This window comes from Schistocerca americana, chromosome 4 (genome assembly GCF_021461395.2).
Source record: "Schistocerca americana isolate TAMUIC-IGC-003095 chromosome 4, iqSchAmer2.1, whole genome shotgun sequence".
Lineage (NCBI taxonomy): Eukaryota > Metazoa > Arthropoda > Insecta > Orthoptera > Acrididae > Schistocerca > Schistocerca americana.
In genome coordinates, this window is record NC_060122.1 from 138223665 (window position 1) to 138241913 (window position 18249).

Consider the following 18249-nt stretch of genomic DNA (forward strand, 5'->3'; position numbering starts at 1 on the left):
GAGAACTCCATCAAACCAGTGTCTGGACTGAATACCACAACAACAACAGTCATAACTATAGACTACAGTCCACTCAATTTTGTGTAAAGATTACTGTGACAGAACCTTAGTAGTTCCTGATATAAGTTATCACTGGTTTTCAAAAACAATGGAACACAAGGAGTGCTGTTTCCTCAGGAAAACCCAGCTGAGTTCTTTTTATCCCTTATCTTGAAGATATAGCATGAAGGAAATAAATTTCATTAAACACTGAAGTGACTGCGTTGATAATACAATATTTTGCTTCATTTCACTGTCATACTTGAATTAAGAAATTGTCACTGAGCGAAAAATGAATAGTTATAACAGTCAAATGAAGCCCAACTAAAATTTTCAAGTAAAAATTGTGGTTACTTTGTAGGGCTATGGATTTATATTAATAACTAAAATGAACCACCTACCAGTCACTCTCACCAACATTTAATCAAAAATTTTTGAAATTAGATTCTTCATTACAGAAAAAAGGCCTATTACTGTATTGTTGGGAGATACAGAAATCACTCATGACTTGCTCTGAATATTAAAATATCCTACATCCCAATCATGCATAAAATTAATGTTATTTTATCCATGTTGCATCTTGTGAGCACCACAGCCGTTAATGACTGCTGGTGAATAACAACATAAATAAAATATTGACAGTCACTGCCCATGGAAAACCAGTACAATATATATTAAAAATGGTAACATTTCTTTCAGCAAAGGTAAAAAGTAGGGTGGATTGCAGGAAATTCCCCACAAAAGAATACCGATACATCTGTCAGTGCATAACTCACCAATCACCTGAATCACAACCAAATGACTATCATTGCAACTGCGACAGATATCAGGGAAAAAAAGAGTATTTCACACCCAAGTTGCTGGACCTATCCTCCATTATGTTAGAACTTCATAAATAATAATGTGTCTCCATAGCAATATTTTATGACACAGGTGTCTCAGATGAATTTTTATGTACAAAGAGTAGATTTCATGATGATTTCTTCCATTCAGCCACAAAATGTACATAAATTCAGGGCTGAGAAACTTCCACAGTCATATGTCACAAAACTTTTATTAATACATTAATGTTAACAAAATTTGTAATTTTTTAAATTTGGCACAATTACAACTTAATGTTTGTAGCTGCATATACTTTATCTATTCACAAATGGAAAACATTACAAATTAATGAACATGTCAGATTTTGTGAGTGTGAATGTGGAAATGTCTCACTGATGAATTTCTCTTCTGACATGTGGAATTTCGCTATGAGGAAACTCATCTAGATCAAAAACTGAAAAAAAGGCTATCAGGTGCATTGCAGGACTCACACCAACAGAATTGTGTAGACATTATGTCAAGGAAATGAATATTGTGTGAATTGTGTGTTTCTAGTTGCAAAGTATATTCTAAAGAAAACCTAAGTAACTTTGAACTTTAGATGCCAATACATTATCATAATAAAATGAAGAATATTTAAATGGATTAAGTGTATTATATAAACAAGTAAATGTATGAGTATATTATTTTAAATACGTTATATAGGAGTAATAGGGACATATAAACTGACTTGTCCAATGTCTAACAACAGAAAATCCAGGTTGGAATAATGACAATATTATGAAAAGGGTAGGTTGATATAGAGGAAATGTTGAGTCAGAGACAGGCACAAAAAAAAAAGACTGCTAAGCAAGTAAGCTTTGGGCCAAACAGCATTCCTCTGAATTAGACAAAACACACACACACACACACAAATATTCTCACAAGTCTCCCCTACATGATGAGTGGCAGTATACCGTTTTCATAATGTTGTTATTATTCCATCCTTGGTTTTACATTGTTTGACATCCTTTCATTATAGATAAATGTGCATAAAAATGACAAATATTAAATAACAAATGTGATTTAGTTAGCAACAAAATTTGGTGAATTAGATATGAATCTTGCAGGAAGTGGACAACAGTGCACGAAGAGTGATTACAACTAGGCCTTGCATTCTGTGGTTTATAATTTAAATAACTCAGCACATGTGCTGGGCATTCTTTACCAGAAGATGCTTTATTGTGAAGCCACAGAAACCGAAGTTACTGCATGTTTCATCAGTTTGTTGACGGCAAACGAACAATGCTTACATTGCTGGAAGACAAACCAAGAATCCTGAGGCCACAGTTACCAAAAAGGAGGCTGGATAGTAGGAAACTTTATCATTCCCCACACCAGAGACAGGGGACGTCTGTGTGAAAGTTACATTTGCATGAATGTGTGCTAATTCAGGAGAAGACTTTGTAGCTGATGAAAACTGTTTAGCAATCATTTTGTTGTGCCTGTCTGCGACTCAACATTTCCATTATATGGTGAGTAGAAATTTATCCTTATCACAATATTGGCTTGTCCAATGTCTTATGCGTAATCTCCTCACGATGACAGGACCAACAAAAATACAATACAATGAAAAGGATATTCAATTCGCAAACTATACATCAGATTAGCAAAGGTCCACAATAGTTATAAATATCTTGGTCTCTCATATTTTAACAAACATTCTGAAACTGGCCACTTAGTGCCTTTGAATAAACTCAAAAACATAATATGAAAATGGTAAAAAATAAAGCATTTTATACAGCAAAGGAATTTGAAAATGTATATGATTTTAGGTTTGTTCTGGAAATTCAAAAATGGACTGAATAGATACAAGGGCAAGGGACCTGGACAAAAGTGCAAAGGACAACAGTAAAGTAATTGGAAGAGTACTCTCACAATCTATTGAACTGCGAATAACCCAACGTGGATCTGGAATTTTGGCCAGACATGGAACTGAGATAATCATAACTTCCAACCATGGGTGAAGAGGAATAACCTTTAGGCAGCATTTAAGATAACATGGCATCAGAGACAATAAGACTCCAACTGATGTGAGAAGGTGGCAAGGTACTAGATAAACGACTACAGTTATGGGGTTATGGAGGCTCAAGAAACTAGCCAAAGGATGTAGTCATAAGACCAATACATAGACTAGAAGGAACAGAGGGGTATGACATAGGGGTTTCATAGTACTGTAAAGTATAGCTACAGGGGCTATAAAATAATATACAAGAAATGATGAGGAGACAAAGAGCAGATATTTATGCTGAAGCTGCTGTGTTGAGGCCTTGTGCCTACTTGGCCAGCAACCAATAACACAGACAGGTTAGGCGGGCATGGACCTCATACGGACAGCTCTTCAGATGACAGACAGGGGATGGCCATGCCCTTCCCAGGCACCACGTGGCAACCCAAGCACTGCCAAAGATCACTGGCCCTGTTGACCTTTCCTCCTCATGGGTCACGTGACCAAAAATAGTCTCCAGAAGCTGCCAGCTACAGACCTGCACCATTTGTGGCCAGTACACTGAAAAGATGTGGTCTCAGACGCCGAGACTAGCAACTGGACAACTGGACAAGCTTTCATGTATTCCTCCAGTACTTTGACTCTCACATGTCCTTTCAGGACTTTGTGGCACACTTACTGTATTTGACACTGGATTTTGAAACTTCCAATTTACTGTGACATTTTCAGGCCTTCAGACGTTAATATTTTTTATCAGTGCATGAAGTGAATTGTTTCCAATTACTGTGTGCCAAACTCCCATCATAGAAGGTTGTTTATGCATGTTAAATAAACTTCATATACAATATATGCCTGCGTAACTTTCTTGCACCACCTCCAATGGGCACTCCGAAATAACTTATCCACCATGAAAAACAAGAAAACTGTAGTAACCTTTGCTAATTGCAAAAAGGTGCACACCTCCACTTAAACATGAGAACCCTGAAGAGCAGTGTGTAGATGACTCTACAAGAGAACTGATAACTGAGGTACTGATAGTAATGAAGGCAAAGATGAGACTCAGGTGAGCATTGTCAAGTAAGGTTTAAATGAAGATTATACAGAGCAATAAGTTGTTCCCAATATTGTTCAAGGTAGTACCTGATGACTTGACAAGCCAGCACAGAGTGACAAATGTTCAAGTAGGATACCACAGACATATTTGGGGGAAAATACAGACTATATAGTACAAGTGCATTGCTTCATTTTGTGGAAGACATAGTGATAGTAATACAGAAGAAGATGCTGAAAAACAACTTCAGTAAAATAGGTAGAGAATTATGACTAAAGATGACTTACTAGGTCACAAAGACACTGAATATCACTAGAGTCCGGGAAATACCAAAAGACAATGTGCAAGAAAGAGGGACAGTGAGCACATTAAAAAGATGTTAAAGAAGATGAGAATGACAAATTAAGTGACCAGAGAAATTTGTCATAAAAAGAAAATATCAATGGATGCAAAAACAGAACACAACAGGGCAATAGTGAGAAATGTAGGACTACTGCACTGAAGTGCCAAAAACACTGGTACAGGCATGTGTATTCCAATACAGATATATGTAAACAGGCAGAATATGGCACTGCGGTCGGCGGCGCCTATATAAGGCTATACGTGTCTGCCGCTACAATCACATGTTATGAAGATTTAAGTGAGTTTGAATGTGGTGTTATAGTCGGCACACACAGCATCTCCAAGGTGGCAATCAAGTTGGGATTTTCCTGTATGACCATTTCACGAGGGTACCGTGAATCAGGAAAAACATCAAATCTCTAACACTGCTGCGGCCAGAAAAAGATTATGCAAGAATAGGACCAATGACAACTGAAGAGAATCATTCAAAGTGACAGAAGTGCAATCCTTCCACAAATTGCTGAAGGTTTTAATTCTAGGCCATCATCAAGTGTCAGCGTGTGAACCATTCAATGAAACATAATCAATATGGGCTTTTGGAGCTGAAGGTCCACTTGTGTACCCTTGATGACTGCACGACACTAAGCCTTACATCTCGTCTGGGCCTGTCACCACCAACATTGGACTGTTGACGATTGTAAACATGTTGCCTGGCCAGATGAGTCTCGTTTCAAGTTATATTGTGTGGATGGACATGTACAGGAATGGAGACAACCTCATGAATCCATGGACCCTGCATGTCAGCAGGGGACTGTTCAGGCTGGTGGAGGCTCTGTAATGGTGTGGGGCGTGTGCAGTTGGAGTGATATGGGACCCATGATACATCTAGATATCACTCTGACAAGTGACACATATGTAACCATCCTGTCTGATCACCTGCATCCATTCATGTCCATTGTGCATTCCGGCAGATTTGCGCAATTTCCAGCAGGACAATGCAACACCCCACATGTCCAGAATTGCTACAGTGTGGCTCCAGGAACACTGTTCTGAGTTTAAACAATTCCACTGGCCACCAAACTCCCCAGACATGAACATTATTGAGCATATGTGGAATGCCTTGCAACACGCTGTTCGGAAGAGATCTCCACCCCCTCATACTCTTACTGATTTATGAACAGCCCTGCAGGATTCATGGTGTCAATTCCCTCCAGTACTTCTTCAGACATTAGTCGAGTCCATGCCACATCATGTTGCAGCACTTCTGCGTTCTCACTGGGGCCCTACATGATATTAAGCAGTTGTACCAGTTTCATTGGCTCTTCAGTGTAGGTCTTATATGCAGCCGCGATCATGTATCAGTAGTTTTCTTATGACAAGGGGTGGTGAATAAGTAAGCTATTGTATGTGAATAACTTCAGGTACACTCAAACAATGGAAAATCCAACATGGAATGTAACTATAATATGAAGGAAAGTTGCCATTCACCATATAGCAGAGATGCTGAGTCACAGATAGCCACAACAAAAAGACAATCTTTTTGTTCAGGTACACTCACATATCTGCCTCTTTGGATAAGCATAACTTGTGATGTCATCTGCCCCCCCCCCCCCCCCTCCCCCAAACAACTGCCCCAATGCACAACATGGCGGCACTTGCAGCATCAAGCAGTGCATGTGGAGGGGCGTGGGTAGAGTGTGCAGCTATGAACCATGCTATTGAAGTAGCTATACATTGTACAATGTATACATTATGCAATGAATTTAACAATTTTTTTAACATAGTTTCGTTCACTGATATAAAAGATCCACTTCACCCTCTTAGAGGTTTCTTTTTCCTTTTACTTTTGAAAATAGCCTATGTTCTTTCTCAAGATTCAAGCTATCTATATACCAAATCGATTTAGTAGTCTAGTCATGAAAATATAACAAACTGAGTTACTTTCACATTTATACTAGCATGGACTTAATGGCTGGGATGATAGTATAAGGAAGAAAAGGTTCAGGTAACTACATAAAGATGAGAGAAAAATCAGTAGATAAATCTGGAGTCCAAACTTAGAAGAAAGGTGGTAGTGACCAAGAGAACAACTTTAAAAACAGTGCCAGAAAAACTGAATTAGACTGAAAATGGCAAGATTTGTAGACCATATAATGACAATGAACTTGTATAAGATGATCAGAATAGTATGGGAGATATTGGGTAAGAAGAGAAGAAAGGCAGGAACCAAGTGGGTTCCTAAAATTTGAAAGAACTAGATAGAGGTGGTGATCAAGGTGAAAAGGAATGGTAAGTGCAAGATTAAGTAAACATCAAATAATATGCCAGAGAAGAGTATCAGAAATGGACATTGGGAGAGAACAGTGGGCCATTAATGGCACAGACAAGAAGAGAGAAAACAGGAAATCTCAGAAGAGCGGGGCAGAAAATGGAAAAGGATGGAGGAGAGAAAACGGAAAAGAATGGAGAAGCTTTACGAGGAGAGGAGGAAAGCCAATCCACGAAGAGCCTGACTAGGGTGCTACAAATGCCATATAAAGGAAGAAAATAGGTGACACAACTATTTTGTTTCCACTCAGAAACAATTGCTAGTGCTACAAAAAAATAAACAACATTCTTTATTTTTAATCTAGGTAGATAAACATTGTAAGGCTCTGTAAGAATAGTGTATAGTCATTAAGTGAAGTACTAATCCTACAGAATGCCAGCATGACTTAATGTTCATTTTACTTAATAGACGTGGGATTCCTACCAAGCTACAGTCGTAGTTCACACTGATGGTGGATGAGAAGAGCATTAAAATTGTAGCTAATATGTTCATATCAGCCTAAGAAAGTAAGCAGTAACCTGTCAGACCGCTGAAAATCTCTAGAATGACATAATTATTGCATCCTGCAGCTAGGCGGAGAGCTACAGATAGAGAGACACCGAATGAAATGCATTTGGCTGCTAAGAGAGCAATGCGTGATGCCATCACTGTTTACCGTTAACGGAATATTGTCAAGTGATCTTTCACAGAACCGAAAAAAATTCTGGTCATATGTAAATGCTGTTACTGGCACCAAAGTTAGTGAATGAGACAGGAACTGAAATTGAGGATAGCAAAGCAAAAGCTGAAATGCTTAACTCCATTTTCAAATGTTCATTTACAAATGATAACCCAAGAGAATCACCCCAGTTTAGTAAGTATTAGTGCCAGTAGTGTTGAGAAACAGCTGAAATCATTAAAATTGAACAAAGCTCAATGGCCCAATAGAATCCCTATCAGATTCTATACTGAATTTGCAGCTGAATTAGCCTCTCTTCTAACTATGATCTATCCTAGACTCCTCAAACAAAGAAAATTTGTACAGCTCTTGGAAAAAGGCAAAGGTCACATCCATCCACAAGAAGGGTACCCTCTACAGGAAGGGTAGTAGACGTGATCCACAAAACTACTGTCCCATATCCTTGACATCACTATGTTGTAGAATCTTAGAACATACTCTGAGCTGAAACATAATGAGGTATCTTGAATATAATGACTTCCTCAATACCAACCAGCATGGATTTTGAAAACACTGATCATGTGAAACCCAACTCGCACTTTTACCACATGAATACGGAAAGCTTTGGATCAAGGCAGTTAGGTTAGATGGTCTTGGGCAAGTACAGAAAGGGCAACAGCCTCAAAGGGTGCGGGGCAAAGTCAGGACATGTGGGGACCAAGCAGCAATCGGTATTGTAATTGTAAACTGTCGAAGCTGCATTGGTAAAGTACCGGAACTTCAAGCACTGATAGAAAGCACCGAAGCTGAAATCGTTATAGGTACAGAAAGCTGGCTGAAGCCAGAGATAAATTCTGCCGAAATTTTTACAAAGGCACAGATGGTGTTTAGAAAGGATAGATTGCATGCAACCAGTGGTGGCGTGTTTGTCGCTGTTAGTAGTAGTTTATCCTGTAGTGAAGTAGAAGTGGATAGTTCCTGTGAATTATTATGGGTGGAGGTTACACTAGGTTAATAATTGGCTCCTTTTACCAACCTCCCGACTCAGCAGCATTAGGGGCAGAACAACTGAGAGAAAATTTGGAATACATTTCACATAAATTTTCTCAGCATGTTATAGTCTTAGGTGGAGATTTCAATTTACCAGATATAGACTGGGACACCCAGATGTTTAGGACGGGTGGTAGGGACAGAGCATCGAGTGACATTATACTGAGTGCACTATCCGAAAATTACCTCGAGCAATTAAACAGAGAACCGACTCGTGGAGATAACATCTTGGACCTACTGATAACAAACAGAGCCAAACTTTTCGACTCTGTCAGTGCAGAACAGGGAATCAGTGATCATAAGGCCGTTGCAACATCCCTGAATATGGAAGTTAATAGGAATATAGCAAAAGGGAGGAAGGTTTATCTGTTTAGCAAGAGTAATAGAAGGCAGATTTCAGACTACCTAACAGATCAAAACGAAAATTTCTGTTCCGACACTGACAATGTTGAGTGTTTATGGAAAAAGTTCAAGGCAATCATAAAATGCGTTTCAGACAGGTACGTGCCGAGTAAAACTGTGAGGGACAGGAAAAACCCACCATGGTTCAACAACAAAGGTAGGAAACTACTGCAAAAGCAAAGAGAGCTTCACTCCAAGTTTAAACGCAGCCAAAACCTCTCAGACAAACAGAAGCTAAACGATGTCAAAGTTAGCGTAAGGAGGGCTATGCATGAAGCATTCAGTGAATTCGAAAGTAAAATTCTATGTACCGACTTGACAGAAAATCCTAGGAAGTTCTGGTCTTACGTTAAATCAGTAAGTGGCTCAAAACAGCATACCCAGACACTCCGGGATGATGATGGCGTTGAAACAGAGGATGACACGCGTAAAGCTGAAATACTAAACACCTTTTTCCAAACCTGTTTCACAGAGGAAGACAGCACTGCAGTTCCTTCTCTAAATCCTCGGACAAAAGAAAAAATGGCTGACATCGAAATAAGTGTCCAAGGAATAGAAAAGCAACTGGAATCACTCAACCGAGGAAAGTCCACTGGACCTGACAGGATACCGATTCGATTCTACACAGAGTACGCGAAAGAACTTGCCCCCCTTCTAACAGCCGTGTACCGCAAGTCTCTAGAGGAACGGAAGGTTCCAAATGATTGGAAAAGAGCACAGGTAGTCCCAGTCTTCAAGAAGGGTCATCGAGCAGATGTGCAATACTATAGACCTATATCTCTGACGTCGATCTGTTGCAGAATTTTAGAACATGTTTTTTGCTCGGGTATCATGTCGTTTTTGGAAACCCAGAATCTACTCTGTAGGAATCAACATGGATTCCGGAAACAGCGATCGTGTGAGACCCAACTCACTTTATTTGTTCATGAGACCCAGAAAATATTAGATACAGGCTCCCAGGTAGATGCTATTTTCCTTGACTTCCGGAGGGCGTTCGATACAGTTCCGCATTGTCGGTTGATAAACAAAGTAAGAGCCTACGGAATATCAGACCAGCTGTGTGGCTGGATTGAAGAGTTTTTAGCAAACAGAACACAGCATGTTGTTATCAATGGAGAGACGTCTACAGACGTTAAAGTAACCTCTGGCGTGCCACAGGGGAGTGTTATGGGACCATTGCTTTTCACAATATATATAAATGACCTAGTAGATAGTGTCAGAAGTTCCATGCGGCTTTTCGCGGATGATGCTGTAGTATACAGAGAAGTTGCAGCATTAGAAAATTGTAGCGAAATGCAGGAAGATCTGCAGCAGATAGGCACTTGGTGCAGGGAGTGGCAACTGACCCTTAACATAGACAAATGTAATGTATTGCGAATACATAGAAAGAGGGATCCTTTATTGTATGATTATATGATAGCGGAACATACACTGGTAGCAGTTACTTCTGTAAAATATCTGGGAGTATGCGTGCGGAACGATTTGAAGTGGACTGATCATATAAAATTAATTGTTGGTAAGGCGGGTACCAGGTTGAGATTCATTGGAAGAGTCCTTAGAAAATGCAGTCCATCAACAAAGGAGGTGGCTTACAAAACACTCGTTCGACCTATACTTGAGTATTGCTCATCAGTGTGGGATCCGTACCAGATCGGGTTGACAGAGGAGATAGAGAAGATCCAAAGAAGAGCGGCGCGTTTCGTGACAGGGTTATTTGGTAAGCGTGATAGCGTTACAGAGATGTTTAGCAAACTCAAGTAGCAGACTCTGCAAGAGAGGCGCTCTGCATCGTGGTGTAGCTTGCTCGCCAGGTTTCGAGAGGGTGCGTTTCTGGACGAGGTATCGAATATATTGCTTCCTCCTACTTATACCTCCCGAGGAGATCACGAATGTAAAATTAGAGACATTCGAGTGCGCACGGAGGCTTTCAGGCAGTCGTTCTTCCCACGAACCATATGCGACTGGAACAGAAAAGGGAGGTAATGACAGTGGCACGTAAAGTGCCCTCCGCCACACACCGTTGGGTGGCTTGCGGAGTATAAATGTAGATGTAGAGGTAGGTGCAGTATTTCTTGATTTCTGAAAACTACTGGACTCAGTACCCCTCCTACCCTTATCGTCAAAAGTATGATCACATGAGGTATCAAGGGAAATTTGTGACTGTATTGAGGATTTGTTGGTAGGGAGGACACAGCACATTATCTTGGATGGAAAGACATCATCAGCTGTAGAAGTAACTTTAGGTGTGCCACAGGAAAGTGTGTTGGGACCCTTGCTGTTCATGTTGTATATTAATGATCTTGCAGACAATATTAATTGTGAAATCAGACTTTTTTCAGATGATACAGTTATCTACAATGAAGTACTGTCTGAAAGAAACTGGATAAATATTCAGTCAGATCTTGATAAAATTTCAAAGTGGTGCAGAAGCTGGCAACTCGCTTTAAACGTTCAGAAATGTAAAATTTTGCACTTCATTAAACAAAAACACATAGTGTCCTATGACTATAATATCAATGAGTCACTGTTGCTTTCATCCAACTCATACAAATACCTGGGCGTAACATTTTGCAGAGATATGAATGATCACATAGGTTCAGTCATGGGTAAATCAGATGATAGACGTCAGTTTATTGGTAGAATACTGGGGAAATTTGATAAGTCCACAAAGGAGATTTCTTACAAATACTCATGCTACCATTTCTAGAATATTGCTCAAGTGTGTGGGATCCATCCCAAATAGGACTAACAGAGGATATTGAACATGTACAGAGAAGGGTAGCAAAAAAGGTCACAGGTTTGTTTAATCCTTGGGAGAGTGTCACAGAGCTACTGTAGGAATTAAAATGGAAGACTCTTGACTATTCCGAGAAAGTCTATCAACAAAGTTTCAAGAACCCGCTTTAAATGATTACTCTAGGAATATACTACAGACCTCTACATGTTGCTCACATAGGGATCATGAGGATAAGATTAGAATAATTATTGCAAGCACAGAGGCATTCAAACACTAATTCTTCCCACACTCCATATGTGAATGGGTACAGGAAGAAACCCTTAATAACTGGTACTATGGAATGTACACTCTGCCATGCACCTAATGGTGGTTTGCAGGGTATAGATGTAGATGTAGCTATATGTAGCATCACCCTGGCGCGACACAGTGAACTTCATAATCAAGGTCGTTAAACTTATTTTAAAGTTTCCTGATAAGCTTGGGCTAGAAGGCCAGGAAAAACTATGTCTTGATCATATTCAGGTAATGCTTATATCGTTATTTAGAAATTTTCCATTCATACTTGAAAGACAACAGTGTTTATGCGTGTAAATGATCCACACAAATGGGTTCATAACTAGGTGCATCAAGAAAGTTCAATATGCAGATGAGTGGTCCAAAATTGTCCCAACATCCTAACAAGACCCAGTTTTGCAAAATACTGTTATGAGCTTGGCTCGAAGTACTGAAGTAATGCCATCGGTTAGGGTAACATGTAAATGAAGCCTCATTAGTTTTATTCTCACATACGGTTTTGCATGTTGCATATCCTGTATTGATGATGCAAGCACTTTCTAGACCCAGAGCCATCATTTGAGGAAGTACCAGACTTCTCCAGTAGTACGGGGCTGGACCTATGTAAGCAGCACCACACAGAAGAATCGGGAAATTCCCATCTGAATAGCAATCTGATAAGACAATTCTTTCCCAATTTAATATAAACAAGTGCAGGTTAAGTATTTCCTGCAGGTATATAGGGCAAGAAGTGTAAAGTGATGTGTACCTAATTGAATTGCGAGAAAAGGTGAAATCTTCCAAAATAATATGGTGTAACAATTAATTCTGCCACAAGAAGTTCCATGTAATTGTGTTCTAAATAAAAAGTAATTGTATTAAATATTTTTTTTACTTAATTTCTGCATCCCATCCCAGTGTGTCCTGACAAGGTTCCAGCTAGATATGGCAACCCTAATTATAGGCAAAATGCATATCTAAGCTTCTGCCTCCCCTCATTGTAAGATAATGCCTTAATAAAGTAAACTTCCAACTACTTGTAGCATTAGAGGAAGCAGCTTTCAAGATATGTTGGGTAACAATCAGGAGAGCTAGGAGTCATGTTCTAACATTTCTTGGAGTTCTAACAGAAAATTTAGTACAAGGGAAAAAATATTAATTGCCAACACAGCTGTTCTCTAGAGTGTTTCAACAGTTAATTATGGAAGAAGCCTTATTTTCTTACTCATGATCATTATTTCAATTAAAGATGAGTATCTAATTAAAAACAAGACTCTAAATAACTCCTGACACATTCTAAAAAGAACAACAGAAGGGAAAGGCACGAGTTTGTTGCAAGAAGTTCATGCAATCTTAAAAAGAATAAAAATGAGTTGTAGTTATCAGAAACAGATAGTAACTGTACCACACTAAATGAGACCCTAGTAAATTTTCTTGATGAGCAGACAGATAACAAGCTGGTATAGAATCAGTTCACTAGTAAGCTAACCATTCAGATTTCTATGCTATGCACTACATATATATCATTGTGTTGTTCTGCTGGCAAAAACACAATCATATTGTCACTTCCTGTTGTTCTGTTGGATTATCCTTTGGAATAAAGCCAATATCAGCATTAAAGTATGTATTGTGAAAAATCAAGCAAAATCAAGCAAGCCTCTACATAGTTTTTGCTCCCTGGCATATTTACTACTCACTGATATCTATGGCTCACAATAAAATTTCAGTTTCAGAAGTACAATTGTAGCTACCGCAGCAATACAATTTCCACATATATTTTACTTACTATTCTGAGAGAAGCTATGAGACAAGAATATTTAACACGCTACCTGCAAACACAGGACATAAGTGCATCTTACTTGCTGGTTATCTGGTAACATAAATTAATTCATTGGTAACACAACCATTAACAATTCTCACTGCAAATTAGTTAGTTATTGGAAAATAAGTTCAGCTGTAGTAGCAACTAAAAAACATAATTAGGAATAAAGATGATTTTAATAAAGTACTGGTTTTTCTGCAAACTGCAGAAATTTCAATTCATATCCATGTTTAGCATAAAATGACCTACAATCAGTTATAATTAATGATGAGTAATTGTTTTATATTCTTCAGTTACAGTTCATTACAGCTATTTTATTCTGCCAATGTATAGCTTGAATCATCAGGCATACCTCATCATGCCCCTTTAGAGAAAGTAGAGTATGTATGAATCAATTCACAATAGTTACTCTTGATATACTATAATATTATACAGTTCTCAATTACTTTCTTCTTCTTTCTCATCATTTTTGCTTATTTCAAGATGTGAGTAAATAGCCCTTAAAAGACCCCAGTGAAGTACGTAAATACAACAGACACAAAAAATATTTAAAAAATTCAGACTTAGTTGAGGAATACAGATCTCCTGTTTGCGACACATTTCTTTACTAAGTAAGGAATATGCTGCTGTTTTATGTGTTAGTTCATACATATTCATTTTCTTTTCATGTATGTGTTTTTCAAATATGGCTTTGTACGTGCTGTAAAAATAGAGGGAAATGAGAGAGCTCCACTTTATTTATTAGATACTTTAATGTTCCAAGTGCTGACATACAATTTTGATGCAAAAATTTACTCCCAGAATCTATTTGTTATTATTTTAAAATAAAACCAACAACATAAAATATCAAACTCGCTTAATTTACAGTCATTTGCTACACTCATATGTATGTTTAAAAATATCATCATAAATGCAAAATTGCAGTGATGGTACCTACAGACACTTAAATGCATATAACGTTAATGAATATTCAAAGCAGGCCATACCACCTCACTATCATTATGCAAGATAATGCTCTGAATACCACCAATCTACCTGCTTTAGAGTTCACAGTACTGTTATTATGTTTATGGAATACATAGTATGTATTTATGTTACAGGCATCAGTCTTTTAACTTAAAAAAAGAAAAAAAAGTCTTACAGGATGGTAAGGTCAATAGAATGTCTTTTTAAAGAATGTAGGTAGTTACAAAAGAAACAGCTGTGTATAATATGAAGGCAACAGATGTATGCACATGTTTTTATGTTGAACATATTTTTTAACATTAATCTCTATCTTGAAGGACCTAATAAAATCCTTTAAGATGACAGCCTATTAATCACACAGTTTGTTGTCAAATAGAATTACTCCTTCCAGATTTTTTTCGTGCCATGCATGAATTTTTCTATTGTGTATTGACAAATTGTTGCATTGTGTAGCAGGATTTAGAGTTCCAGCAATAAGCAGAAACTTGTAAATATACTACATCCACTTTGGATACTTCTCAGTACTATGAAATGTCAGATTTCGCCCACAATCATTCTCAGATAACAATACACTCATGTGGGAAAGAGTATCGGCCTGTTGACGTTCCTGGTATTGGACAAGCTGAAAAGCAAATTGTTACAATTTAATGATCAACTGGTGATAAGAATAAGGATTGGTATGGAGGAATAGCAACAATATTAATAGGCAAATGTGCTGAAGTAACTGTGTCAAAGTATTTTATATGCTAATTTTCAGCAAAATATTGAACAAAAAATAAAACATAAGCAAAAAACTAACTTTTCTGATGAATTTGCTGTGGATACTTGGTACAACATGATTACAAGGTAGAAATACATTTTTGTCACTGGTTCACCAATGATGGTACGAGCTAATATTAATGAAATAGTAATTATTCTGGGATATGATCATGGCCATAATTTAGAATAGCATTGTGCAAAATGGAGTAGTAGTTATCTCATAGATTAGAGAAGCCAGACTAAAAATTTTATCTGAAATATCTTAACACATACCAGTAACTCTTATCTCAGATTTACTTGTCCCATATCACATTGTATCTACGTACAGAAAAAATTGAAGGGGGGTAAATATATAAATTAAAGCTTTCTAAATTTTTCAGTACTAGTATTCCTGTGTAAACCTAGGCATGTAGTGGAAGTGTTTCTTCATAAAAAATAAAGTATCTTTTCCAAACCTTGTCCCTTCTGCAAGTATAATACTAAAAGAAAATAGGTAGTCAGGTTTCTACTGAATTTAGTTTTACTGACGCTTGCTTTCTTTGCTAGGCTTCTGAGCTTTCATGACATGAGGTACTTAAATTTGCAAGCTTAGCAATTAAAGATGCAGAATGAACAATGACATTGTTTTTAAAAACTTAAACTGGTGCAATTGAAATTACACCTATTTAGATAATTCTACTATATAAACGCTTATAATGAATTTTTCAGGGCTCAGTAATAAAATTTTAATTCATACACTTCCAAACCACTAACATTTTTAAGTAACATCCTAGTATCTCATTCTAATTGAGTTGTGCAAAAGGAAAATAAACGGTGCAATATTAGAGACATTAAATGACTGCAGAATAATAATACATTACCATTTTGACAGCGGTTGCCATAGAAACCTGTCCCTTCGCAACGACAGCGATACCCAGGCTCAAATGATATTTGACTGCACGAACCTCCATTCTCGCATGGGTTCACCTGACAGGGGTCATCACCACGTCCTGTTCAGGAAAATAACGCTACCCTAAGTCTCTACACCGTTGTGAAAACTGCACTTACACAAATGAAAAGCGGCAAAATTGATATATGTGAATCACAAACATCCCGCTTTACCTTTCAGAGCCTTCCTACATTCTTCCCTTGAAGAATATCTGTATTCCGAGTAACATCCGACCCCACACAAGCATGTACCCTCCTGAATGCGGCAGCCTTGTCGAGTCTGATTACTTTCGCACATAAAGACAAACTGAAATTCTGCCAAACGAAAATGTATTAAATCATGAGTAGGCTTAATTGTTACTTTTCGTGTGACCCATACGACTCAACTTACCAAACACTAGAAGTATGTATACTAAGACAGTCCTCGCTTTTAACATTTCTGCTGTAAAAGATGGAAATCGTTTTATATGAATTCTCTTGAAAATAAGCGGGCACTACAACTGAAGCAGGGGGTCATTGCTCTAGGAGACTAAAGTTCACGGAATGATAAACCCCTTTCTGATAACTTTATATAGTAGCCCCGCAGTCGTAGCCTCTACATTAAGGGGGTCAATAGTGTCTTTTCAGGCCATCTTACCAGCAAGAATATTAAATGATTATTAAGAATTACTACTCCCTTTTGCCTTGGTGTAGCATTTACTGCCATGAGTATCATGGAAATTCAGTTTGTGTAGATGACGCCGTGATTGCTCTCCGTTGTCAGGATAAAGACAAAAAGAAAGAAATTTTATATTATAGGTAGCTTATAGGATCTATAATGGAACGGCTACTGTCCATTCTGTGATAAAGTACACAGTTAACGATGCTAGATAAACAAGACAACTTCCGCATATACGCGTGATACCGGTACCGGTCGCTGTAGAATTTACGGCAACCTTTTTCTTCTACAGCATTCTTTTATTAAGTCTTTCCAGCTGTAATTATGACATGGCAGAAATTATTATTTTACCTCGTTTAGTAACACCATGTACAAAAAGTATTGTATCTCATACATACATTTCGCTATCGTACAGATATAGCAATCCATTTCTTCGTTTGGGGCTGTGAACTAGTCACTCTTTTCATATTTACGCACATTGGTCTACTTTCTTTCCGTCTCTGAATCAGTAGATACATTTTTATCGCTTTTGACCTTTACAAAAAAGCGCAGCATTGTAAGCGCATTGTTATTATTACGTGAATTCATGGGTGACTAACACGTTTTCCTCTGTACACTCCCAACGTCTTGCATCAACACTAATTGAACCGCTACAGTCGTACTTCCATTTAAAACTTACACACGTGAGCTATTAAATCCAAAAAACGTAAATTGTCAAAGATGAATAAATAATAGTCCGCAGCTCGTGGTCGTGCGGTAGCGTTCTCGCTTCACGTGCCCGGGTTCTCGGGTTCGATTTCCGGCGGGGTCAGGGATTTTCTCTGCCTCGTTATGACTGGGTGTCGTTGTGTGATGTCCTTAGGTTAGTTAGGTTTAAGTAGTTCTAAGCTCTAGGGGACTGATGACCATAGATGTTAAGTCCCATAGTGCTCAGAGCCAATAAATAATAAATACAAACAATAAAATAGGCTACATTTGTTTTCTGTAGCCATGTGTAGTTCTTCCCAGTTTCACCTCGAAAAAGTAAACATAATTGACTCAGTATAACAGTATTGCACCACAGCACTCTTGAATTGTAAACAAAATATGTGTTCTACGACAAAACAAAATGCTCCGTGAGACACCTGTGGAACTAGTTGAGCACAACACTTTGCCGTGTCGCTGAATAGACGACGAAAAGTATTGATAATAAACAGATTTCACTTTCAAAAATTCGGTTGCTACGCGAGGAATGTATTGCAATACAACTACAGTGCCATTAACAAAGATGTATAGACACACAACAATGGATGACGTTCGACGAAATTGTTTTCCTTCAAAGAACTGCGATAAGAGTTTTAATCCGTATAAAATAAGGTGACCAAACGTCCCGGAAAACCGGGATTGTCCCAGGTTTTCATCCCTGTGTTCCGGTGTCCCGAAAATTT

General features: G+C 38.1%; 1 protein-coding gene across 2 annotated transcripts; it reads right to left on the reverse strand.

Annotated features, from left to right (window-relative positions):
• Nucleotides 1-1077: 1077 nt before the first annotated feature.
• Nucleotides 1078-16718, reverse strand: LOC124612646 (adhesive plaque matrix protein 2-like). Of its 2 annotated transcripts, none has more exons than XM_047140951.1 (4): nt 16556-16718; nt 16339-16479; nt 16098-16226; nt 1078-1315 (listed from the first exon to the last, which is right to left on the reverse strand). In XM_047140951.1, the coding sequence occupies exons 1-4, from the start codon at nt 16599-16601 to the stop codon at nt 1251-1253; spliced, it is 381 nt and encodes a 126-aa protein (XP_046996907.1). In that variant the 5' UTR covers nt 16602-16718; the 3' UTR covers nt 1078-1250. The 2 variants fall into 2 exon arrangements, with proteins under 2 accessions (XP_046996907.1, XP_046996906.1); XM_047140950.1 differs by lacking the exon at nt 1078-1315 and adding an exon at nt 13700-15100 and having other exon boundaries at nt 16556-16713.
• Between the last annotated feature and the right edge of the window lie 1531 nt (nt 16719-18249).